At 39.5% G+C, this 27,840-nt stretch overlaps 1 protein-coding gene across 1 annotated transcript in view; it reads left to right on the top strand.

Annotated features, from left to right (window-relative positions):
- AGBL4 (AGBL carboxypeptidase 4) overlaps positions 1–27,840 on the top strand; it is a 999,231-nt gene that overhangs the window by 58,135 nt on the left and 913,256 nt on the right. Inside the window, exon 2 of the mRNA XM_081087168.1 lies at positions 2,696–2,818. Coding sequence (XP_080943294.1) covers positions 2,696–2,818 — 123 coding nt within the window. The remainder of the gene's footprint in view (positions 1–2,695; positions 2,819–27,840) is intronic.

The raw sequence follows: 27,840 nt of genomic DNA on the forward strand, positions 1-27,840 counted from the left end.
TTTAAAGATATCATTCCCTTGACTTACAGTTCGCATAGTTTCTTATAAGTAGTCCACTATAATTTTTTATCTTAATTCCTATGTATAGGATTTGTATTTTAAAATATGAAAATCCATTTAAAAATATTCTGCTTGGTGCTTCTTGGGCCTGTAGCTAGATATATTTCATTATTGTGAAAAATTCTTGGGTATTATTTCTTCAAATATTTCTCCTGCCCCATTCTCTGTCATCCCCTTCTGGAATTTCAGTTATACATTTGTTAGAACATTTGATATCATTCAGAGCTCTTAGGTGCTGTGTTCTTTTTTCTTTTTGCTTTCCCCTTTTGTCTTTTTGTTCAGCTATTTCTATTGATCTGGAGTTCACTAATTACTCATCTGTGTCAAGTTTACTGGTGAGTATATTGAAGAGATTAATCTCTGTTACTGTTTTTTTTTTCTTTCAATTTTAGCATTTTCTTTAGACTCATTTCTGTAGTTTCTGTCTTTCTACGGAAATTCCTCACTGGTTCATACATTTTGTCCTTTTTTATTATAGGCTTTAACATATTAATTTTAGTTTAAGTTCATTGTCTAATAATTCCAATATCTGTTCATTTCGAATCTAGTTCTGTTTATATTTTTCTCACCTGGAGAGTAGGTTTTTCTTCCCTTGAAGTTCTTATATGTTCCACAATCTTTTTTTGAATACTGTATAACTAGTGTAGAACAGTAGAGAATGATAAAAATCCTGTTTGTCACTGGAAATGGATACACTTCTTTTTCTAGGTCATTTGTATGAAGGATTATGTTCACTTATTCAGGAGTTAAGCTGGGCTGAGTCTCATTGTTGCTATGGTTACCTTCAGTTTGTCCTGGGCTTCAAATTCTCTAGTGTTACTTTATTTGTGAGGGAGAGGGCTAGGGTGATTGAGGGTATTTTCATCAATGTTATGCTCTACCCTGAACTTTTGTCTTTCCCTGGGTACTGCTACCAGAGTGGCTTCTCTCAATGCTTTTGTTCCTACTCTAGAAGTGATTGCTGTTGTTTGTAATCCAGTGCTTGGTATCTTGGTGTTGAGGGAGCAAGAATATTTTTATTGTCTTGGTCTAACCTCACTCATAGGCAGACCCTGTATGTTCTGGTTTTGGAGTAGAGTTTTAAAAAATGATGCCATCTTTCTTTACTCTTTCATCTCTACTTTTAATTTTTTTTTTATTTGAGAGAGAGAGAGAGAGAGAGACGAGAGAGAGAGAGAGAGAGAGAGAGAGAGAGAGAGAGAGAGAGAGAGATATGAGAAGGAGAAACACTGATCGGTTGCCTCCCATATGTACCCCGACCTGGGGGATCTAACCCACAACCTAGGTATGGGCCTTGACACTCCAACTAACTTAGCCACTCAGCCAGGGCTTGACTGTGTCTTGAGTCATTGATATGTCTTGTATGAGACAGAGTTTCCTACCACTTTTGCAGGGATAGGAGCCCTCTAATACGCAGTCTTGGGCCATGACTGTTTTTTGCCCCTCACTCAGGTATAAAGGATTTTTTTTCCTGTTCCTCCTCCTGCAATGGTCTCACTGGATTCCAATTTTTGTTATTCCTCACCCAGTGGCTTAAGACCTTTATTTCTGTGGGGAAACAGTTATTGGTGGAGCTTCATATATTTTCTATGACAGAAGCTACTCTCCTTCTCCAGGTTTGCATCACAAAGAAAGGTATTTTCTAGTCTTCTGTCCTGCTGCTAATTTGGGAAAAAACAATAGTCTTTTCTCCAAAACACAGGACGGAGGCCTGTACAGGAGTCTGCCAGTGGGTGTGAATTCCCTTTTGTGCCTGTGACTCTCAGAGGTTCTACATGCTCATAGTTCCTCTACACTGGATCTTTAATCGTTTTTTAAAAAAATTTGTCTTAATTATTTTTAATCACTTGTGTGACACCCAGCATTTCTTCTTTTGGTGCCCTGTCATAGAGGAGTCGGAGCTTCTTTCCTTTCTTCTTTTGATGGGTCCCAACTTTCCTTGGATGTCCGATTATTGGTTGCCCTACAGTCTCAGTTTTCTGATAGATTTTGTTCTTTACTTGGATATTTCTTGTTAAGGTAGAAGCAAAGATCTTTCCAGCTTCCTGTATATTATGTGGAAATGAAACTTACACACCTTTTAAAAGTTAAAGTTCCTGGTAGGAAATATAACTTCTGTGCTAATTTAGTGGTTCTCAAGTTATTTCTAGTGGTGAAACATTAGTTATAATGATAGTTACAGAACTATTGTTTTTCCCCAAATTACAGTAATTAACTATATATTTGTGACAAGTTATATATATTATTATTATTAAATAATGTAATTTAATGAACTATTTTTGGATTTCGGTAGTTATACTAGATATTTTTCATATAATTCTCAGTAAAATGTTGAACATGGTTTCCTCTTCCTTTTTTTTTTATGGATGAGAGAAACTGAGGCTAAAGGGATTAAATTGATTGCTTTGCATCACAGAGAATTAGTATGTAGTACAGATGAGATTTGAGCCCGTATCTAGTTTCAAAATGCATTCTCTTTGTACTCTACTGCAATATGTAGTTAATTTCTTGTTTCTGGTATTAACACAAAAGGACAGGGGAGGGGGCAAATTAATGATAAAAATCTAATTAGGCTTCTATTACTAAATACATTTTTATTTCTGTTTAACATGGGCCAATTTTTTTTAAAAAATAGGCAATGATTTGGGAAAGGACGATGCCATCGGAGGGAATGTGAACAAATATATGGTGCTTCCAACTGGATACTGTGGACAGCCCAAGAAAGGACATCTTGTCTTTGATGCTTGCTTTGAGAGTGGTGAGTGTATTAAAGGCCTTTGCTTTTGATCTTGTCTGGTGAGGGTTTTTTAGAATCTATTCCCACCTAAATGTGATTCAGTCCATTTAATATTTCACCAGAATGAAATAAGCTGTCAAAAGAAAATCAATTTTGATGGGATTAACTTGGAAATACTTAAAATGAGATGCAATGTTTTTGTTGCTATAAATTATTAGAAATATACAGGTAATAATGGTGAACATTTGTATAGTATCTTATATTTTATAAAGTACTTACCTAGATCTTATTTGTCTGGGATAGAACTAATATAATTTGACTGACTATATGGTAAATCAATTATTGAATATTTATTATATCTGGTTTTGTATGACATTCTCACAGAACTTAATCATTGTGAGACAAGAGGCTTTTCTGTAAAGAAGTGATGAGAGAACAGATTCTATTGAACACAAACAAAACAGCAAAAGTAATAATGCATCAAAATCAACAAATGCTTGTGGGTATCCTAAATGGGTAGATCAGGACTTGATTGTGAATTACCATCCAGTAGGTATTTGATCTTTTTAAAATTTTTATGCCCAGAAACTCATATTCTACTATGAATAGCAAACAGTATGTATTCAGAATATGTTGAAAATATTACTGAGAAAAGGAACATAATTTCATTTTTAAAATAATTTTATTGATTTCAGAGAGGAATGGAGAGGGAGAGGGAGAAAGAGATAGAAATATCAATGATGTGAGAGAATCATTGATTGACTGCCTCCTGCATGCCCCACACTGGGAAACGAGTCTGCAGTCCAGGCATGTGCCCCGGCCAGGAATCCAACCGTGACCTCCTGGTTCTTAGGCTGACTCTCAACCACTGAGCAATGCTGGCCGGGCATTTTTGTTTTTGAATAGTGTGCATGCGTGTGTGTGTGTGTGTGTGTGTGTGTGTGTGTTTGTGTGTGAAGGGATATGCCAGCTCTCTGAATCCTATGAACATCTGTTATTTATACCACCTATTGAAAACTTGTTTATCCAGAGTTTTGCTCTTAGTTTACTCCATGTTGTCTTAGTTTGCTAGGGCTACCATAACAAAGAGCAACAAACTGAGTGTCTTAAACAACAGAAATTTATTGTCTAACAGTTCTGAGATCAAGGTGTTGTCAGGCTTGGTTCATTCTAAGGGTTTTGGGGAAGAATCTGTTCTATGCCTCTTCTCTAGCTTCTGGTGGTTTGCTAGCGATTTCTGTTGTTCTTTGGTTTGTTATGTCTTCATTTTCACATGATGTTCTCTCTATGTGTATGTCTGTCTCTAAATATTCTCCCCATTTTTTTTTATAAGGACACCAGTCATATTGGATTAGGGCTCACACTAATGACCCCATTTTAATTTGATTACTTCTGTAGAGACCTTTTCTCATAGTAAGGTCTCATTATGAGGTTCTGGGGAGTTAGGATTGAAACATATGAAGTTTTCTGTGGACACAATTCAACTCATAACACAGAATTGTAGTATTGTCCTTCCAGTCAAATATGAGCACTGTCTACACTGTTAGGAACAATGTTTCCCACTTTTTTTGAATCTAGTATTATTATCTTGTCCAGGAATTCACTTGGTGCCTAGAAAATAGTTTTTGAATTCTTTTTACTTTAGGTTAAGGCAGTGGTTCTCAACCTTCTGGCCCTTTAAATATAGTTCCTCATGTTGTGACCCAACCATAAAATTATTTTCGTTGCTACTTTATAATTGTAATGTTGCTACTGTTATGAATCGTAATGTACATATCTGATATGCAGGATGGTCTTAGGCGACCCCTGTGAAAGGGTCTTTTGACCGTCAAAGGGGTTGCGACCCACAGGTTGAGAACCGCTGGGTTAAGGTGTAATGGGTTTTTACAGTAATTCTATGAGTAGAAATTATTTTATACCTACAGTATGAAATAATCCAGATTCATTTTCTAGAACACCTTTTCCTTCACTATACTTATCTTTTTCCATCCCTTACCGAAAAGCTCAGTACAAGAAACTGCCCATCTGACCACAAAGTAACTAAGTGAATAATGCATATTTCTCCCCAAATTTATGAACAGTTGGTTATATCAACTGGATTTGTCCTAGCAGTGCATCAGTCTTGCAGTATAGTAGAGTGGCTAAGTAACACCCTCTGGAATCAGGCTGCAGTTCAAATCCTGACTTGAATCCTGGGTCACGGTTTCCTCATTTGTAATGGTGAATGATGCCTACCTTATATCTTAATTGAAGAAAAATAAATATATATTTCATTGTTTAAAAAAATTAATCCCATTTTACTAAAATATATACACAATAATAAAATATTTAAAAATAGATAAATGAGGAGATCTCATAAAGGGGAAATAGCAAAAGAAAATTCAGCTGGATGAGTACGTAAAATGTATGCTATGTGACCCATAAATTTGCTATAGAGAGGTTACAAGTTTAACTGTGACTTTTCTGGTGGCCTGTTAATAAGATAAAAATAATCAGGTACTGAAATCTGGTAGAAACCCTTCCTAATGAGCTTCCCAAAGCATATACTGAAATACGATGAATAGCATCCTCAACAGTATCCCTGTGGTCTCTACAACAGTATGTTTCATAGAGGTGTATTTTGTAACATCCTTCAATGTAGGATGAGGGCATAATGCTAAAGGGCATTTTAGTGAAAGCAATTCAGTTACCATTTGAAACAATTTGATATATGCAGCCTTCATTTTATCTATCTGTTTATTTATTTTTCTTTTTTATTGAATTTATTGGGGTGAGACTGGTTAATTCAGGATTAATTTGAGATTATTTAAAACAGGAAAGTCAGAGGGCTTTTATATTATGTGCTAATTCTGAGCTACTGGCTGTGGTTTCCTGGTATGCTGTGTTGAAAGGATTCTGTAAGTGTATCTGGACTTATTGGAAAGGAGTTAGGTGATTAATAGATTCAATGAATTGACTCATGTAGATTAAGTATATTCCTTTCAGGTAATCTTCCATAAGTTTTTTTCTCCGTTTGGAGTTGTTGGATTTGTGAAGTGCCTAGTACATTCCCTGGCCCTGAGGTAGTGGATAATTAATGTTTTTCTTATGAGAAATGAAGTCTGCAGGTCAAATATGAACTTTTCTATGAATCCCTGATCTGTTTTTTTCCATATATACCTCCCTATAAGTATATTTCCCTTGAGAAAACAGCCATACCACTCTAATTTTATTTCCCTAGAGATATTTGAGACTTTTTATGATTTTTAAAAACTTCTTTTGTTCTCTTCTATTAGTAACCAGCTTCAGGACAGAATATGAGCCTGATTAATCCCTGTTCTTCCACAGAACCAAGCAGAGTGCTTACAAAATTAAGCACTACATTAATACTGTATTTATTTATTGAATGAAGTAATTTGAGCAACAGAAAGATGGGGAAAGATTAACGTTCCAATAGCTTTTATGAAAAAGTTATATTTAATTGCTGCTTATTTCCTAATGCACCAACTTCTCTGAAGTTTTTATACCTTTGTAGATACTGTTTTCTTTACCTGGTAAAATGTTAATTAAGACTCAGTCCAGCATTTCTTCCTTTGAGAAAGAGTACATCTCAGGCAAGTTTGGCTATCTGTATCTCTGTATTTACAACCACCTCTTAAGCTATTTTCTGATAGCCCTTATTGCATTGCAGTCATTTAATTGTGTTTCTTTTTCCTTATCACTAAAAGTGCCTTGAATTCAGAGATGGTTTCTTATTATTTTTTTCTCCCAGCACCTAGTATACTATCAGTCATTTAATAAGGTAATATATGAATATATGAATAAATACATTTATTCGATAAATATATGAATAAATGAGGGATGACAGAGAATGAACAGAATAATTTTCATAAAGTGAAATTTTAAGATTGATAAAAATATTTTTCATTTATATAAAAAGTTAACAGCAAAAAGAATATTCAGGAAAAAACAATAAAAATGATCACTTATTTATTGCTTGCCAGATACTATCATAAGTGACATATACATAGCTTAATCTCATTTAATACTCACAAAACCTTCTGAGGTGTTAAATCTCTCTCTATAGGTTTGGAAACTGATGCTCAGAAATGTAAATCTGCTTACCTTAAAGTGCATGACTGACAAATGGTGTAGCTGAATACGAAACTGAGAATTTTCTAGCTCCAAAGGCCATACTTTTAACCGTTATCTATATATATGAAAGCCTAAGCGACCAAATGATCGAACGACTGGTCAACTGGTCGCTATGATGCACACTGACCACAAGGGGGCAGATGCTCAACGCAGAAGCTGCCCCCTGGTGGTCAGTGTGCTCTGACAGCGGGAGCGCCGCTTAGCTGACTGATGGGTGCCAGATGCCAGGCTCACGGCTGGCAAGTGCAGCTGCAGTGGCCCAAGCCTCTCCTGCCTCCATGGCAGTGCTACCACATAGCAGCAGTGGCAGGCGCAGTGGGGCCAGGATGAGGGTCAGTGGCGTGGCACCCGCCTGGACTTGGACTTTTCCCCGGCTGCCTACCGCTTCGTGCACTACTGCATCCTAACGGGATGTTGGACTGCTGGTTTTGGCCCGATCCCCGCCAGCCAGATTGGGCGGAAACCAGCAGTCCAACATGCCCCGAGGGGTCCTGGATTGCAAGAGGGGGTGGGCCAGGCTGAGTGACCCTGAGATATTTAATATGTTTTTTAAATTACTGTTGAAAGCAGAAGGGTCAGTGAAATAAAGGTATGGGTCAGTTATTTGCATACTATTTCAAAAAAATGGAAATAAAAAATTAAAACTTTTAATTCCTCCAATGGAATTTACTATTTCACTTGTGTATTCTGTAAAAATTAACATTATGTTTCCTTTTGATAGAAATTATCTTCATTAATGGCACAGTATGAAAATGTAGCAAGACTACATTAGAAATCAGGGTTTTTAGCTTAATGTCTTACCTAAACTTTTCTTTGTTTAGATGTCTAAATGGACTTTATGAGGAATAATTGGCAAATATAAATGTATATATTTAAAGTATACAATGTGATGATTTGATATACATATATACATAATAGGGCAAAAGTATGTTTACAGTTGTGAGTACATAAAACAGAGTTTATTGTATTGTTATTAATTATTGTATTTATTTTCATACTAACAACTGTAAACCTACTGTTGTCTCACACTGTATCTATATATATAAAACCCAACCGACCTGAACAGCGAAACAACTGGAATGACTGGAATGACAGGTTGCTATGACATGCACTACAGCAGCCAACCGCCTGGATGGGGGCCCCGATCAGCCCCCCAACTTCCCACGGTCCCTACCCCTGATTGGCCCGCCCCTGGCTAGCCCCCCCCGACCCCAATCAGCAGTGGGGTAAGCCAGTCAACCTTCCATGGCCCCTCCCCCTAGCTGGCCCGGCCCCAGTTGGCCCTCATGTGGGTGGGCGGGCCAAACCCCACCTGTGCACGAATTCATGCACTGGGCCTCTAGTTACAGAATAATTACCAAGATCAAGATATTAACACATCCTTCACCTCACATAGATAATTAACATAGTTAACTTTTTCACGTGTGTGGCAAGTGCTTAAGATCTACTCAGCAACTTTCAAGTATACAATACCATATTAGGAACTTAGTCACCATGCTGTTCAACAAGTCCTCACTTAACTTGTCAATAGGTCTGTGACTTGAAGCAAAAAGACATAAATGAATTTTACCATAGGTTAATTGATATAAACAGCAGCTAAATTCCTATAGCATCTCATCAGAATTATATCAGAGCTATAATACCAAAAACACAGGTTTGGATTTCAGATGGACCTGGGTTGATATACAAACTTTGGTACTTACTGGTAAGTCATGCTGATGATATCACTTAAAGTTTATTGATCTACAAAATTAGGACAATAAATTATTATTATTGAATCATTATGTAAATTAGGGATAATATATAAAATAGACATAGCACAACATCTGGCAATCAATTTTAGGTAGTAATTCTGGCACAAACCTCTCTCTGGTTCATCTTCCACAATGCCTCAAAAGCTAAAATGGAAATCATCTGATCATATTATTTTATTGCTTAAAATATTTTCATTACTCACTGTTGTCCTCAGGACAAAATCCAAACATTTTATTTTAACAATGTCAGTAATATAAGATCTGATACAAATTTCCTTCTTACTAATACTATCACTTCATTCCGGAACATGCCATCTTACAAGGCCATTATCTCTTTTAGAGAAAAAAATTGCACATTTAGGAGCAAAAGGCATTGCTTGGAAACATAAAGGCATGTTCCACTATGTCTAGAGCTTCTATTGGAGAAATATTGGTAGCTGGAAACTATAGGTGAATAATTTATTTCTATTTGTTTCTGATTCATAAGTGAAACAAAGCTGAACTTTTAAAGTGGTGTTTTTATTTTAAAAATTTTTTTACCTCTGCCCTGGCTGGTGTGGCTCAGTTGGTTTGGAGTCATCCAGTGCACCAAAGGGTTTCTGGTTCAATTCCCAATCAGGTCAAATGCCTGGGTTGCCAGCTCCACTCCTGGTAGAGGGCATGCAGGAGGTATTGATGGATGTTCCACTCTCACATCGATGTTTCTCTCTTCTCCCTTCCTCTCTTTCTAAAGAATCAATAAATTATCTTTAAAATAATAAAAATTATTTCTGACCTTTTTACTGAATTATATCTAATATACATGGTATGGTTATGTATCTCCTTGGATTTTTTTCCCTTTCCTATTTCCTCTACCTCCAATTTGAGGAAGAAGTAGAATATTTCATTCCCAAATAACTTTGATGACTTTTCCCACAATAATATTTTTGAACCTAATGAAATCCTGCTCTTCAACTGCTCTTTCAAATCAACTCAGACACTGCTTTGAAGGGGATTTCGAGTACACAGGAATTATCTTATTATGCTTTAGTAGTGACAGAACTGCAAAATAAGGGGACACATCACTTAATTAAATGTGGTCGATTGAGTTTGGTTATAGACCTCATCTTTCCAATGAGGATTTAAGGTAGTATACTAGTTTAAAAACTGACATACCAGTAAGTATGTATTTTTTCTAATAAATCTTTATTGATCAGGTTATTATAGTTGTTCCTCTTTTTTCCGCATAGCTCCCCTCAACCCAGTTCCCACCCCACCCTGTGCCCTTACCTCTCCCCCCTACTGTCCTCATCCATAGGTGTACAATTTTTGTCCAGTCTCTTCACACATCCCCCACACCCCTTTTCCCCCCAAGAATTGTCAGTCCATTCCCTTTCTATGCCCCTGATTCTATTATATTCACCAGTTTACTCTGTTCATCAGATTTTTTATTCACTTGATTTTTAGATTCACTTGTTGGTAGATATGTATTTGTTGTTCATAATTTTTATCTTTACCTTTTTCTTCTTATTCCTCTTCTTAAAGAATACCTTTCAGCATTTCATATAGTACTGGTTTGGTGGTGATGAAGTCCTTTAGTTTTTTCTTATCAGTGAAGCTCTTTATCTGACCTTCAATTCTGAATGATAGCTTTGCTGGATAAAGTAATCTTGGTTGTAGGTTCTTGGTATTCATCACTTTGAATATTTCTTGCCACTCCCTTCTGGCCTGCATAGTTTCTGTTGAGAAATCAGCTGACAGCCGTATGGGTACTCCTTTGTAGGTAATTGACTTTTTTTTCTCTTGCTGCTTTTAAGATTCTCTCTTTGTCTTTTGCCCTTGGCATTTTAATTATGATGTGTCTTGGTGTGGTCCTCTTTGGATTCCTTTTGTTTGGGGTTCTCTGTGCTTCCTGGACTTGTAAGTCTATTTCTTTCACGAGGTAGGGGAAGTTTTCTGTCATTGTTTCTTCAAATAGGTTTTCAATATCTTGCTCTCTCTCTTCTTCTGGCACCTCTATAATTCGGATGTTGGTATGCTTGAAGTTGTCCCAGAAGCTCCTTATACTATCTTCATATTTTTGGATTCTTTTTTTTTTCTTTTCCGGTTAGGTATTTTTTGTTTCTTCGTATTTCAAATCTTTGACTTGATTCTTGGGATCCTCTTATCTGCTGTTGGATCTCTGTATATTATTCTTTATTTCAGTCAGTGTATGCTTAATTTCTAGTTGGTCCTTTTTCCTATCCTCCAGGGTCTCACTAAATTTATCGGTGGTTTCTAGAAAATTCTTGAAAAACCTTATAAGCGTGGTTTTGAACTCTATATCCAGTAGTTTGCTTTCCTCCATTTCTGTCATTTGTGATCTGTTTCTTCGTCTCCACATTTTGGCTGCTTCCCTGTGTTGATAGAGTGGTTTTGTGTGCTAGTTGTCCTATAGGGCCCAGTGGCTCAGCCTCCCCAATTACCTGAGGTGGACGCTCTTGGTGCACCCCTTTGTGGGCTGTATGCACAGTCTTGTTGTAGTTAAGCCATGATTGTAGTTGGTATCATTGGGAGGAATTGACCTCCAGGCCAATTGTCTGTGAGAATCAGCTGTGTCTACAGTGGGAGAACTACTGTGCTGAAGACACCCTTCTGGGGCAAGACTTGCTTCAGTGGGGCTTTGGTGCTCACTGAGTCTGCCCCCTGAGTGTGTCCCTTATGGATCTGAGGAGTTGTAATCTGGATGGTTCCAATCTGACCACTGGGTACACAGGCTCTTGGATCTCTAAGGAGGTGCTAATTTAGCCTCTGCCTGAGGCTACCCAGCAGGATCTATGGAGAGATCTGCAGTTTCCTCTTCCTTGTTTGTGGTTTGGACATGCCCAGATGAGGCCCAGCTGTGGAGCAATGCAAGCTGCTGTGGGGCCTTGGGCCTTCTTTTGGATGTTCTGGGTCTCTCTGACCCAGCTTCAGTTTGTTAGGTAATTTTAGATCTCAAAGGGCCAGCCCATTCATATACAAAAGCCTCTGCGCACAGTTTGGGTGGGGCCGGGTCTCAGGGCATCAACAGGGTGGAGCAAGCAGCTATGGCTTCTCCTCAGTCCTACCCTGAGAGGCCCCCTGTCTCAGTGTCCCAGTAATCGCTGCAAGCACCTCTGATAGAAAGCCATCCTCGAGTACTGACCAATGCCAGACAGTCCAGTTTCTCCCCGTATGAGTCTGGGTCCCCAGAGACTCTCCCGGAACTGGAGTTCAGAGCAGTCGGGAGCTTGAGACTCCCTCCTGATTGAAAAAGACACTTCCTCCATTGCCAGCCTTTTCTGCGTGCGCCTTGGTTTCTCTGCACTTTACTTCTGCACCTCCTCTAAGTCTCAGTGTGCTTTTCTCTTTCCTTCTTGTTGTAGAATTTCCACTCAGCCAGCCTTTCTGTGGTTCTGGATAATGTCTGTTTTGTCTTTTAGTTGTAGTTTTGAAGTGGTTGTGTGAGGCAGCAATTTCAGGTGTTTACCTATGCTGCCATCTTGGTTTATCCTCGGTAAGTATGTATTTTTTAAAGTGATGACCAAATGATACATTTTCAATTAGAATTTGCTTTTAATGTTTTGCTATTACTGCTTTCCATTTGCAAATAAAAATATTTACATTATATTATTAGCAAAACTAGAATGTTGTCTGTGTTTTTAGGTTTTATTCTCCATAAGATAGTCATACTTTGATAGTATACTCCAAGAATTGAAAAATCCTTACAACTTGTGAGTTGTCATACAGCTGTAAAATAGACTTGCCTTCTGAAGTGTGGAAATATCTTGTGCAGATCACCTGTTTGCAGTTAGCTTCATTCTTCATTATTTCCCCTTCTCTCTATTGCAGGGGACCACCCCACACCTTGAAATTGTACTTCCAAGGTCCCTTGACATCTGGATTCTGGGTAGATTCAGCTAAAAGGAGGCTCTAGAACAGTGGTTCTCAACCTTCTGGCCCTTTAAATACAGTTTCTCATGTTGTGACCCAACCATAAAATTATTTTTGTTGTTACTTCATAACTGTAATGTTGCTACTGTTATGAATTGCAAGGAAATATCTGATATGCAGGGTGGTCTTAGTCGACCCCTGTGAAAGGGTCGTTCGACCGCCAAAGGGGTCGCTACCCACAGGTTGAGAACCCCTGCTCTAGAAGGAGATTGAAGGTCAGGAAGAAGGGAGAAGCCTGGGTATTTTTCATCCTTTCTATTTTGGGCAGCACCTTCTGCAGTAGCCTCATGTCCTTCATGGTTTTGCCAGACAGCCCCAACTTTGTTTTTTATAAACAATACTAGAGGCCCGGTGCACAAAAATTTGTGCACTTCGGGGGAAGGGGGGGTCGCTCAGCCTGGCCTGTGCCCTCTCGCAGTCTGGGACCCCTCGGGAGATAACAACTTGCTGGCTTAGGCCTGCTCCCGGGTGGCAGAGGGCAGGCCCAATCCCTAGGTGCAGCCCCTGGTCAGACTCAGAGCAGGGCTGATTGGGGAGTTGGGGCGCCGCCCCTGTCATGCACAGAGCAGGGCGGATCGGGAGGTTGTGATGCCACCCTCAGTCACGCTTAGGGTAGGGCTGATTGGGGGATTGGGGCACCGCCCCCTGTCACACTCAAGGCAGGGTCAATGGGTAGGTTGAGGCACCACCCTCTATCATGCACAGAGCAGGGCCAATCGGGGTTGGGGCGCTGCTCCCTGTCACTCAAAGAGCAGGGCCCATCAGGCGGGTTGGGGCTCCGTACCCTGTCATGCACAGAGCAGGGCCCATCAGGGGGTTGGGGAGCTCCCCCCTGTCACTCACAGAGTAGGGCCGATAGGGGAGTTGGGGCACCGCCCCCTGTCACACACAGAGCAGGGCGGATCAGGGGGTTGGGGCGCCGCACCCTGTCACACTCAGGGCAGGGCCGATGGGGAGGTTATGGCTCTACCCCGTCACACACAGAGCAGGGCCCGTGGCTGGTGGGGTGGTGTGGGTGCCGCACCCTGTCACACACAGGGCAGGGCCAATCAGGGGGTTGGGGCGCCGCCCCCTGTCACACACAGAGCCGCAGGGCGATCAGGGGGTTGGGGAACTCCCCTCTATCAGGCACAGAGCAGGGCTGATCAGGGGTTGGGGCGCCTTCCCCTGTCACGAACAGAGTAGGGCGGATAGGGAGGTTGTGGCCCCGCCCCCTGTCACAAACAGAGCCGCAGGGCAATCAGGGGGTTTGGGTGCTGCCCCCGTCACGCTGATCCCAGTGCTGGGAGGCATATTACCCTTTTACTATATAGAGGCCTGGTGCACGGGCGGGGGCCGGCTGATATGCCCTGAAGGGTGTCCTGAATCAGGGTGGGGGTCCCCACTGGGGTGCCTGGCCAGCCTGGATGAGGGGATGATGGCTGTTTGCAGCTGGTCACACCCCTTTCAGGGCGGGGGTCCCCACTGGGGTGCCTGGCCAGTCTGGAGGAGGGGCTGAGGGCTGTTTTCAGGCTAGCGGGTGACTGAAGCCCCCAACCGCTCCTTTTTTTCTTTTTTTTATTCTGGGCCAGCTTTAGCTCTGTGGTTCCAGCTCTTAGGCCTCCGCTGCTGAGAGCAGGATTCTGGCCTTTGTTTACCTTCTGTATTTTAAACAATGTTGCGATCCTGCTGGCTGAAGCCCGACGACTAAAGCAGGTTTCTGGGGTTTTGTTTAGCTTCTATATTTGTAACATAGTTGCTTAGAGTTGCAGCGCAGAGGTTGGCAGCGGCAGGCAGGGAACGTTGGAGTCCTCCGTCACTGAAGTGAGTAAGCCTTATGTTAGTTTCAAGGTGCCTGGCTGCTGGCCGCCATCTTGGCTGGCAGTTAATTTGCATATCGCCCTGATTAGCCAATGGGAAGGGTAGTGGTCGTATGCTAATTAGCATGTTTCTCTTTTATTAGATAGGATATTTTATTGATTTTTTACAGAGAGGAAGGGAGAGGGATAGAGAGTTAGAAAAATCAATGAATGAGAAACATCAATCAGCTGCCTCCTGCACACCCCCTACTGGGGATGTGGCAGCAACCAAGGTACATGCCCTTGACCCGAATCAAACCTGGGACCCTTCTGTCCGCAGGCTGATGCTCTATCCACTGAGCCAAACCGGTTAGGGCAGACAGCCCCAACTTTGTTGGATTGCCCTGGTTCCCAGAATATTGTGGCCTGCTGCCTTTGCTTTTCTACCCATGAGTGCAGTAGAGATTTCCTGCTGTTGTTAATCTCTGTGTCACCCCACTCACACTTGTTTGACCTTTCAGCTCTCTCAACACTTTTGCAAATAGTTTCCTGTAATATGTTCCTCTTATTGAATTATCTGGCATGGACTCTTTATTGACTTATCCCTGATTGATTCACGTCTCAATGTTTATGGCAAGAATCCTTGCTCGGTGATTCCTTAAAGTTCCTGTCAATGATGAGGCTGGATCTTCAACTCACCACCTGCTGACTCTCATAGCTCAGGGCCAGAGTGGTTGGCATGATTTGCTGAATCTTTGGGGAAGCTCCGTTTTAATGGTCAGAGTTAACACTGCTGGCTTTAAGTGTTACCAATCTAATAATTTCTTGATCTGAGTCATGCTTAATTATTTGATGCCACCTTGGTAAGTGATTTGTTCTCTTTACCGGATTTTTACATTTTATAATAGAGCTTATGTGTGAAATCTGAAGGGTTGCCCAGATTTTTCTTTTTTTTCTTGGGGCGGGGTGGTATCTGATTTATAATTCAAAAATAAACCATAATTATGTGGAAACTAGGAGCTCAGGGCATGAATTCACGTGGTCCTGCCCACCCTCGAGTTGCCTCGGGCTGGTCCCACCTTCTCCCACCTCCCTGCTTCCCTGCTCCTGCCTCTCCACTTCCCTGCTCCTGCCTCTCTGCTTCCGCCCTGTCTCCCATCTCCAGAGCAATGCCCAAGGTGTATGCAGGCAGCCTCTTGATAATAGGAATTAATAAAGAGTTAATATGCTAATGGTCTGGTCATAACATGTTATGGTGTCCTGGCTAATTTGCATATTCCTCTTTATATGTACAGATATTATCATGTTGTGACAAAATATTTTTGGCCCTCTGCTGAGATTGTGTACTATGGCCTACACTGAAGTCATTAGACATTGATTGGTTTTGAGAATGTGTCCATCTGATTTCACTTACTTTGTGAGCTTGCACTTTATTTTGGAAAATTGTTATTTATTTTAAAATTCTTGTTTTCTTTCAGACAGGGCTGAGCTTTTGAATAACTGAGTGAAAGTGTCTCCCTACTCTTTTTTTGTTTGCTATGGAAAGTAAGAAGCTATAAGCATTGTAATTAAAGAGGTAGTTCTACAGAGCAGAAGGAATTAAGTCTTAGCTCAATCATCATTACTGCTGTACCTTGAGCAGGTCATTTAAACATGGAGCCTCAGGACATCTTTACAATAGGTATAACAATACTCGCAATACAGGGTTGTTGTGTGGATTAGAATTACCACTTGTCTAGCAGATAGTCAGTGGTCAGTACTGAAGTGTGAAGGGATCCCAAGGAGGGAGGTGGTTCATTTTTGTGTGTATGGATGGGGTGGGGTAGGGTGAGTGTAGGAGGCCACCAAGAAAGACTTTATAGAGGAGACAATATAGGAACTGCACCTTAATTCTCTTCCTGGAATGTTTTCCAGACAACATGGTTTTCTCCCTCACTTCAGTTATTTATTAAAATGTTACCTTCTCAGTGAGGCCTGACTTAGCCTGTGTAAAATTTCAGCTCTTTTCCCCTGACATTTCCTAATTCCTTATATGCTTTATTTTTTTCTTCTTAGCACTTATCACTAACATAATATACATTTTACCTACTTATTTGTATTTTAATTTCTTGTCTGTGTCCTTAACTAGAATATAAACTCTACAAAGGTGGAATGTTTTTTTATTCCCTGATGCCCAGAACAATACCTGACATAGAATAAGTGCTCAATAAATATTTATTGAGAGAATTAGTATGAGAATGAGTAGAAATGTACCAGATGGAATTAGTTATACATGCATTTATTGTATTTTTATAACTATTGACCTCAAATTCTAGGATGCAAAATTGAGAAATGTAGCATGCCTATATTAATTTATGGAAAACAAACACTTATCCAGCAGCCTTATTTTTTGAGACTATTATTGAGAACTTGGGTGAGTGAGTGTGTGTGTGTGTGTGGGCGGGGGTGGGGGGGACTTGAGGAGGGGACTTTTAATTAGCCAAAGTAGTTGTTACAAAGTACATGCACCAACGTTCATGCACCTTATTCCTCAGAGGAGATACTTAGAACTTATTTCTTCTTATTTAGATATAGTTCTAACTATCATGATAATATGGATTTTCAGCTTAGGGAATTTGTGGACAGGGTGGAGCCTGAGGATTTAGGAATGCTCTTTGGTGAGAAATCAAAGTTGACAAGCTGACAGAGGGGAGGAGGCAGAAAATATAAAAGTAAACAACACAATTTAAATATATAGCCTTCCAGATATCTTGTTCTTTATCAAGATAAGATTATATGTTCTTCATCATCAAGATAAGATTAAATTATATACACAGTGCTTTTAGAAATACTTTCAGTAAAAATAGCGATGTCCCTATATGCCTATTACATCTTTATCCTTACAGTCTGGTTTGTATCCTCACTACTCCAGAAAGATGATTCCCTGAAAGGCTGCCAAGGACTTAGGCATAAAATTCAGTGGTCTTGTCTTAGCTCTTGATTCGTCTGCAGCATATGACATTTCTAATAATCACCCTTATTTTTGAAACAGTTTTCCCCTGGCAGCATTAACTGCCATCCCCATCCTCCACCCCGCTGACTGACCTGTTTTGTTTTCATCTACACATGACCCTTAAGGCTTTCTCTAAGTTCAGCTCATCCATTGTTAATCTTTATACATCTTGAATATCATATCACATCTAATAATTCATCCATCCATCCATCCATTGAGTTATTATTATGCTCATTAAATCTCCTGAATCCATTATTTTTTTTTCTGTCTTCCTCATTCAAATCACTATCTGTCGTTGGGAACTACTGTTTCTCTTCCTTTCACGCATGTTCCTCTTTCTTCATATCCATTCTCACCACAGCATCTAGAGCAGGGGTGGGCAACTCCTGGCATGCGTCCCAAACATGGCACGCCAGTAACTTTTGCTAGCACGCGAAACCCTCTCTTATAATTCCACTTACAATTTCTTTCTTAATATTGACTTTTTTATTTTTCAGATAAATTCAGTGTAGGTGCATCTTAGATAAATAAATAATTTTACATAACAAGTTACCTTAAAGACCATAGACATGGATTGACGAGAGAGGGGAAGAGCAATTTCTATGCCTCTGCCTTAACTCTCCCTGCTTTCCTAGATCCGACCAGTATTTTGGTTTCATCCACATATGCTTGTGAATCTTTGTTCTCCGTGATGAATTTTGTTAAGTCTCGTAATAGGAGTAGCCTGATGGATGAAAGTAGTAGCTTGTGCATATCTCTGAAGGTCATGAAATATAAATCTGATGTAAAATCTCTGTCATCAGTGATGCAGCAGCAAAAGTCCCACTGATAATATCAAACGGAGTCATAAAGTTTTCTGTCGGACTATCAGTGTACATGCATACATTAAAAAATAAATGTATTTTTCATCATCATATACTGTGTTTTTGTCGCTTGAATGAATTTTATTATTTCTTCAAGGTTCTTTACATACGTACACCTTAAGAGATATCAAGTAGGCGTAACATGTTCTCAAAAAATTAGGGTTGGTACACAGAAGAATTTTGAGTCAGAGATTTTGCTGGTTTTGGCATGCACTCACAAAAAGGTTGCCCACCCCTGATCTAGAAAGATCCTTTTAAACTCAAATCAGATTCTATTTTATTTCTATTTAAAGCAATCCATTGTCTTGCTGGGCCAGTGTGGTTCAGTGGTTGAACGTCGACCTATGAACCAGGAGGTCATGGTTCGTTTCAGGGTTGCAGCTCGATTCCCAGTCTAGAGTATGCAGGAGGTGGCCGATCAATGATTCTCTATCATCACTGATGTTTCAATTTCATCTTATTCCTTCCTTTCTGGAAAAAAAAGTTACAGCATTCTGTTGCCTTCCTATCAGTTAGTATAAAAATCCTGATTCCTTACCCTGACTACAAAGATCTGGCCCTTGGCTACTTTTCTGACTTCATCTTACGCGCCATTCTCTCTCTCCCCAATAATGCTTTAGCCACACTGACTTTCTGCCTGTTCATAGCGCAGGCTAAATTTGTTTCCAGCCAGTTCTTCCTGGAATCTGATACCCCCTCCCCCACCAACCCTCCCTCCACCACCATCTTTGCATCTTGACATTCAGATCTTAGCTTACATTTTGCTTCCTCAGAGAGGCCTTCTGTGATTAGCCAGTCTAAAGTAGCCACCCAATTGTTCTATCATATTTTCCTGTTTTTATTCTCTGCCTATTCATTTACTTGTTTATTTATCTGACTCCCCTACAATAAAAGCGGCCACTTTATCTATTTGCTATGTCACCAGAGCCTAACATATAGTAGGCTTTCATTAACTATTTGTCAAAAGGATGAATGAAGTCTGTGCCAGGTACTGTGGGTACAGAGATAACAGTGGTAAGTAATTTGTACTGCAGTGGTTATTAGCCTTTCCTAGGTCACAGTCATTTTTGAGAATCTAATGAAAACTATGAATTCTCTTCCAGTAAAAATGCCTTATGTGCCTATTTGTAAAGATTTGCCTAACAATTAGAATGCTTGATTTTTTGATTAGCCATCTTCTATTGTCCCTGTCTTCTTAGAAACTTTGGAATGCACTTTTATTAAGTCATAACTTTATATGATTATTAGCACATAATTAATGTACTGATACAATGCTTCTCAAGAATTACAGGTGCTTAAGAACTTTTTTTTTTTAAATTTCCTGTGTCATGGCTCTGTATATGGTCTTGCTTTGCATGACTTATATAAAGCTTATGCCACATGCAGTCTACCACATGAGTTTGCCAAAATCTAAACTAGTTTGTACCTTGTTCAGCTAAATAAGTACACCAATTGTGAGTTTGGTTGCCAAATGATTATTAAAAGTATCTTACTGTACCTGTTTTATAGTAGATCTGTAATAAATAGTTTGTAAGCCAGCATCAATCTATAGACCAAGTTTTGAATAAGTACTGCCTTGAAAAGTATCATCAGTCTTAAACTCTTTTCAAGGCACCAATCCCATATCTTAATCTACCTGATTGTGCCTCTAGCTAGATGTTCTATTGGTATTTTAAGATGGACATCTCTCCAAACCAAAGTTATCATGTTCTAATTTCAAAAAAGAAATAAAGCCCCTTTTACTTTTTTTTAAATTTAAAAAATTACAGCAGTTTCTTTGTCATCCAGAGTCATCTTAAATTTTTCTTTGCCTCTCTACCCAATCACTCATTAAATCCTGTTACTCTACTCCAGTTTTTCTTAACCTCTTTTTAATTATCACTCTGATAAGGACCTTTTTTTGACACTTTATTTTTCTAATTTCCCCAACCACACAAAATTTCAATGCCACAGATATACTGCATATCTTAGTAGCCCTTCAGAGGGCCACAGATCATTGTAGAAGCTAAAATTCCATTGCGTTTCCAGATACGCCCCTGTTGAGAATGCATATTGTACCTGTATGATCCTCCTCATGAATGCATTTTCATTTTCTTTCTACTACCAATATCAATCCTTATTATATTGATTTTGATCATGATATTCTCTTTGTGAGCTCTTTTCCACATTTTTATTAAAATCAGATCCATCCTCAAGGCCTACACCCAGTTACTTTACCATGAAGTTAATTTCATGATTCTCCAACTGAATATGACTTTTCACTCTTCTAATGAATGAATAAATGACAATTGCGTAAAATATTAAGTTTCTACTCAATTGAAAAATCCTTATTCTCTCTTGGATGAGTGAGACATTTTTCTAAAGTCTCTGTTCTTCTATCTCTGTCATCATTGTCTATAGAGGGATCCAGCTATTATAAAAGATGAGATAATGGAAAGCTGGTATGGTTCCTTGCTTTGCCTGAAGGAGCTGAGGGTAGATGGATTAACCTGACCCAGTGCCTTCATCTTAATATTCAATTTGTCATTCCATTCATAATTTAGACATCAATCACAGAACATTTGTATTTGAATTGTCTCTTAAATATAAAACATACTTGTTTGGAAGTATGTTGGAAGAAATACCTTATAAGGCAGATTTCATTGCAACATTTAGAAGGAAATGCTCATATCCATGTGTACTGGTTAATTCCTTCCTAATACGTTTTGTGTTTTTGTTTATTTTTTTAACTTTCCTGTACAGTAAACTGAAATTACAGACAGTTTTTATCTTTTATCAATTTTTATAGTTACTCCTGAAGAGTGTGACAATATAAGAAAGAAATGGCCTTTTCACTTGTCAGTTTAAACAAAGAGATATTGAAACAGTTTTAAAATGTTATGAAAATGTAGTTTTAACCTTTAATATATTAATGCTTAAATATTTAATTATCATTATTTAAAAAAAATTAAATCCTTACACTAGGATATGTTTTTCATTGACTTTATTTTATAATATGTAGAATAACAAACTATCTTATAGAATGGTTGTGTAGATCACATAAGGTAATATATAAAATGCCTAAGACATGGGAGAAACCATATAAATGTCAACAACATTAATTTCCTTCTTTTCCTTTTACTCATAGTCCCCATCTTCCTCTTCCTCCTTTTTTGTTGTCATTCAATAAAAACTGTAACAATTCCTAATATTTATATATCATTTTATGTTTTACAAAGTATTTTTACATCTATTATGGCCTTATAAATTCTAGATAAAAACTAGGACAAGCACTTTATTTCTATTTTTGGAAAAGGAAATTGAATAAATTGAGGTTCAGAGAAATTATGTGACTTGCTTACTGCATATAACAAATAAGTAGCAGAATCTGGAGTTCAACCCATGCCTACCTAACCTCAAAACCTGTGCTCATATACCTGAGTTCAGTCTTAGTTATTCAGTGTTGATCCTTTTACTTGCTGGCTTACTCATGACAACCTGAGTATTGACAATCTGGAGTACAAGCAAATAACCAATCTGAAGTTTTATATTAGCTTATAGGACAGCAAGTTGAGACCCTCTGAAGTAGGTAGGTGCTAATGTAACTGTTCCCACGTTGGGAGCTTTAATTCCCTCCCCGTGAAGGGTTTGAATATCTGATCTGGGAAGGCTAATTGCATATATTCATAGCATATTTTACTCCTCATTGATGGAGGAAGATAATTGGATTTTCTAGCAGTTGATGGAGAAAGGGTGACATTTGTGAATTTAGAGAACTCAAACCTTTAGGAATAGTCAGGAAAATGTCATAGACTTAAAATTAGGACTTAAGTACATATTTTCAGAAGGATTTTGGCCTGTTTATTGTGGGTGTGGGTCCTAATTCATGCATTCAGCAGGAAATGTCAAATTATTTTAGTTTATTTAAATCAAACTCATGACTTTGGGTGTCCATCTCATTGGGATTTTGGAAAATTCATCTTCTCATATTCATTGAGGCTCTTTCTCTTTACCTAAAGTTAGGTAAGACTTCCAAACTTAGGCAATGAGATAAGATCTACTAATTTTGAAATACCTGGGCACCATGACACCCTCATCATCCAAGCCCATGCATCTTTGAAAGTGGAATGCCTCACTGCAAGCAGAAAATGGGGGTTCTTATGGGGACCTTTGCCTGGATCCAGAGCTCTAGTGACCATAGCTCTTTTCCCTAAGTGCCCTGAACAGCCATTCCTTGCTAGGACTGCTAGTGAACACCTCTTTCTTCTATCACTCATGGGATCCTTGCCTTCTATCACTTTCCCAGTATGTGGGGTTATTTCTTTCCTCCTGTTTCCAGTGGAAGCCTCCTCTTTCTACTAGCATAATCCTGGCTACAGTCAGGAATAGAAGTGTTGAAGGTTATCTTTGCCTTTTTATTGCGTCACAAACCTCTGAGGCAAGAGAATTGGAAGGGCCTATTGAAAGAAAAATACCGCATGATCTCACTCATTTATGGATAATATATAATATAAATTTATTAATTTCAGAGAGTAAGGGAGAGGGAGAGAGAGATAGAAACATCAATGATGAGAAAGAATCATTGACCAGCTACCTTCTGTATGTCACACATTGGGCATATGCCCTGAGTGGGAATTGAACCTGTGACTTCCTGGCTCATAGGGTCACACTCAACCTCTGAGCCATGAAGGCCGGGCTGTCATTTTTTAAATTTGACAATCTAAGGGAAAAGAAGTCAGTGCCCCTGATTAAATAGTCAGGTATTGCGCTTTTTAAAAATTCTTGTGACACACCAGCGGGCTTCTTGGGGAACACCAGTTGAAAAATCTCTGGTTAGGGTAATAATTTTCAACTGGTCAAAACCAACTACTTATTGTTCATAAGGATCTCTGAGCTTATATATCTGAGTCTTATTTTTCTCATCCTGTATCATGAAAAAATTTGGGGCTCTCTTTTTGGGGTTGGTAGATGATTTCTAAGTTACCTGAGATAATTAATTTTATGTGACAACTTAACTGGCTCATGGAGTGCCCAGACATTTGGTAAAACATTATTCTGGGTGTTCCTGTGAAGTTGTTTCTCAATGAGATTAATGTTTGAATTGGTAGACTGAGTAAAGCAGGCTGCCCTCCCTAAAGGGGATGGATCTCCTCTAGTTAGTTGAAAGCCTGAATAGAACAAAAAGCCTGAGCCTTTTTTGAGTAAGGGGAAACATTTCCTGCCTGAGTGCTTTGATTTGGGGCATCAATTTTTTTCCTGCCTGCAACTAAACCAAAACAATGGTTCTTCCTGGATTTGGAGCCTGCTGCATTTGGACTGGAATGACACCATTGGCTCTCCTGGGTCCCTGGTTTGCCAACTGAAGGTCTTGAGACTTGTCAGCCTCCATAATAATATGAGCCAATTGCTTATAATAAATTTCTTCCTATACACACACACACACACACACACACACACACACACACACACACTATATTGGTTCTGGTTTTCTGGAGAACCCTGACTAATACAGGTACAAACAACTCTGAGATTGTGTGATTAAGAAAATCTACAGTAACAATGAAGAGCTGCTATATTCAGGAGAGGTTCAGACTCATTTCTTCTTTCAGTCAGCACTTTATTGAGGATCCTTAATGGAATATTTACATTGACATTTACATGTTGTCTTATCACATGGGTATTCAGTAGTTGTTATCACTAGGAAGATAATTGACCAAATGTTTGTTGTTTTTTCTGAAAATGCTGGCTGCCAGTATTGATTAATGCCATTGCATTTCTGGAATCATTTGGCTTACCTTACCTAAAACAAGTCACAAAAAATTAAGAACAGAGAGATTGATTCTTTTCCAAGTTTTATATTTTCTCCTGACAACTATTCTGCAACCCCAGGCATAGATTAATGAATGGAGTATGCACAAGGTGATATCAGCTCACATATATGACATTACTCAAATGTCTCAAACTCCGGAAAAAGCATGTGAATGATTTATGGAATTGATATTAATCTCTTTCCAGTAAATGCATTACTTTAGGTACATGGGAAATTGATGTTACTACTCTAATGCCAAATTAATTTCTTTCTTGCTGGATCAGCATTGTAAATGGAATTAGATGTTAACCTTTTATACATCTAAACAGAGTAAAATATGGGAAGCAATTTAATAAGTAAAATTTGGATGCCCATTGCTGAAGGGAAGGGTTTGTATTTTTTGTATGTGTGTTTCTTCTTCTTGAGATTTGTGGATCCTGGGATATTGGATGATATTTATTTATTTATTTAAATATATTTTTACTGATTTCAGAGAGAAAGGGAGAGGAAGATAGAGATAGAAACATCAGTGATGAGAGGGAATCATTGATCAGCTGCCTCCTGCATGCCCCCTACTGGGGTTCGAGCCCACAACCTGAGAATCTGCCCTTTACTGGAATCAAACCCAGGACCCTCCAGTCTGCAGGCCAATGCTCTATCCACTGAGCCAAACCAGCTAGGGCTTGGGTGATATTTAAAGTATAACTTAATACCATTTAAGAATAAAATAATCACAATTGAATCTAAACATTTAATACAGGACTATAAATAATGCATAGCACATGATAATTATATGTTATTAAAGATCCCTAAAATTCTAGAGAACAAGACTATTTTTTAAGGGAAACTTTATCCAAGTATTCTTAGTCACTAATAAACAAGCATTTTTAACCCATGTACGTAGGGCATAAAGGAAACTAGAAACTTGTCAGGCAGCCTCTTCCTCTTTCCATATATGCCTGGGCCTGCATGTTCTCCTTTGTTTTCTGTGTTTCCAGCTTGTTGTGGCTTTCAGTTGCCACAGTGTTGATTTTGGCCTGTTCGGCATAATCTAGTAAACTCAGTCTTATATATCAACTAGAGGCCCAGTGCATGAAATTTGTGCACTTGGGGGGAAGCGGGGGGGGGGGTGAGGGGGCGGGGGGGGGCGGCCCTCAGCCAGGCCTGTGCCTTCTCACAGTCCAGGAGCCCTCAAGGGATGTAGAGGCGGGAGAGGCTCCCCCCACCACTGCTGTGCCACCAGCTGTGAGCCCAGCTTCTGGCTGAGGGGGAGCCCACTGACCACCAGGTGGCAGCTCCTGTGTTGAGCATCTGCCCCCTGGTGGTCAGTGTGCATCATAGTGACTGGGTGTTCTGCCATTAGGCTGAAACCGGCTCTCCAACATCCCCAAGGGGTCCCGTATTGTGAGAGGGTGCAGGCCCAGCCGAGGGACCCCACCAGTGCACAGTTGGGGCTGGGGAGGGACATAGGAGGTTGGCCAGGCAGGGAGGGACTGATTGAGGGCTCTAGGGTGTGTCTGGCCCATCTCACTCAGTCCTGATCATCTGGACCCCAGCAGCAAGGTAACCTGGTTGGAGCGTCTGCCCCCTGGTGGTAAGTGCACGTCATAATGAGTGCTTGAGTGGCCTTAGCATATCATTAGCATATTAGGCTTTGATTGGTTGAACGGCTGACCCGACGACCGGGCACTTAGCATATTAAGCTTTTATTGTATAGGATTATGATTATCAGAAGGAAAATATTACTGGCTCAGCTTGGGTGTGGTCAGTTGTGGCAATTGAGGGTGGTTATTGGTTATATAGAGCTGCCTTTTCAGTGCAGAAGGTATGACAGTCTCTAATAAGGGGCTGTAGGTAGTGGGGAATGATGGACATCTCTAAAACAGTTGTGCTTGCAGGTTTGCTATGGTTCTTCCAGCTTGACACATCTCTGATTTTGTGGAGCAGCTGCTACCCATACCTTTACCTTTCTTTTCCTGGCTTCCAACAGTTAGATATACTACTGATGGTCTGCGTTCATTCTAGTATGTCTCATCCCTGAGCCAGTCTTGAACAGAGTATTGTCAGAGTTGCTGTCAACTAGCCTTGTTATCTCATGTACAAGAGACAAACCCTGGTTGTTAGTCTATACGTTGTAGCATTTCCTGCATTGGTATCGTATGCAGAACCGGTTCATTCTTGATACCTCCTTTTCTGTGGCATAGTCTTACTACTCACCTAGCTTTCTCTCTCTCTCTCTATCGCTCTCATTTTTTTATATTGGTTTTTGGTATTTATTTTATTTTAATGGTGCTAGGTTTAATTTTGTCATTAAATTGAAATGCTTATCTCACGATCCATTCAAACACAACACTGATTTTTTTAAACTTTCTTTTAAAAAAATTATTGTTGAGAGTATTACAGATGTCCCCTTTCTCCCCCCTTTGCCATCCTCAACCCAGTTCTCACCCCACCCCAGGCCTTCACCACCCATAGGTAATGCATATATGCAAATGAGATCTTTGTAACTCTTTAAGGCTGGGGCATTGCCTTGAACCCTTACCCTCTTGATGGAAATCGGAGACTTAATTTTCACCATGTCTGTACCCAAATTTACTTTTCAGCTTTGGCTGAGATCCACATGTGAATAGACAGATTTCCCTGGAGCACTAAATGGCAAATATGCTTGGTCTGCAATATTGTCCAAAGCCTGGACCTTTTGGAACCTCTTTCAGCTGAAATTATACCTCAACATCCTATGCTTTTTGGGCACTGTTCATCAAACCTCCTGGCTGCCCTTTCTGGGATCACTCTCTTCTGACCCAGCTCTGGATCCTGAAAGCACAAGCTAATTGTGACATTATGACTCTAGTTGTATCTGTAGAGTGGTACTGGTGAGGGTTAAGGATGGTAGTGATAGAGATTAGCCTTTGTTTGCCTTTCCTAATAAATAGTGACTCCCCCCCCCCACTCACCCTCCCCCATCTTCCCTCTGAGATTTGAAAGTCTGTTCCATGCTTATATGTCTCTGGATCTATTTTGTTTGTCAGGTTTTTTTTGTTCATTAGGTTCTACATATGAGTGAGAACATGTGATACTTACCTTTCTCTGACTGGCTTATTTCATTTAGCATAATGCTCTCCAGGTCCATCCATACTATTGCAAATAGTAATAGTTCTTTCTGTTTTATAGCTGCATAATATTCCATTGTGTAAATATACCACAGCTTTTTAATCCACTCATTTGCTGATGGGCACTTGGGCTGTTTCCAAATCTTATTCTTGCTCTTAAGGAGATCATCGTCTGATTGGGATTCAAGTAAGTTCACTAAAAAGCTACAGGGGCTGATAGTGTTCAAGTCACCACCATCTCTCATCTGACAGTTCCTTAAATATACACTGTGCAAACTCACCCCCAGCCTTTTGCACTTCTTCTGCCTAGAATGCTCTGCCGCCAAGATACTCACATGGTACATCTCTCACTTCATTCAGCTTTCCGCTAACATGTTGTCCTAGGGAGGACTTTTCTGGATGCACAACTATTTTAGTATTCTTTTTTCATCTCTCCTTTCCCTCTTACCCCAAGTTATTTTTGTTCTTAGCACTTATCACCAACCTTGGTATATATTTATGATTTTGTTTGATTATTATGTCATCCCCTCTAGTACGTAAGCTGCATGAGAACAGTATTGTTTCTGTATTGTTGAGTGCTTTATTTCCCCAGCACCAGCATCTTTTACATAATGGGTGATCAAAAAATATTTTTTGATTAAGTAATAAATTGAATAAGTTAATGAATCAAGTTCAGGTGAGTAGAGTCTGG

Source organism: Myotis nattereri (assembly GCF_964212035.1).
Source record: "Myotis nattereri genome assembly, chromosome: 3".
Classification (NCBI taxonomy): domain Eukaryota; kingdom Metazoa; phylum Chordata; class Mammalia; order Chiroptera; family Vespertilionidae; genus Myotis; species Myotis nattereri.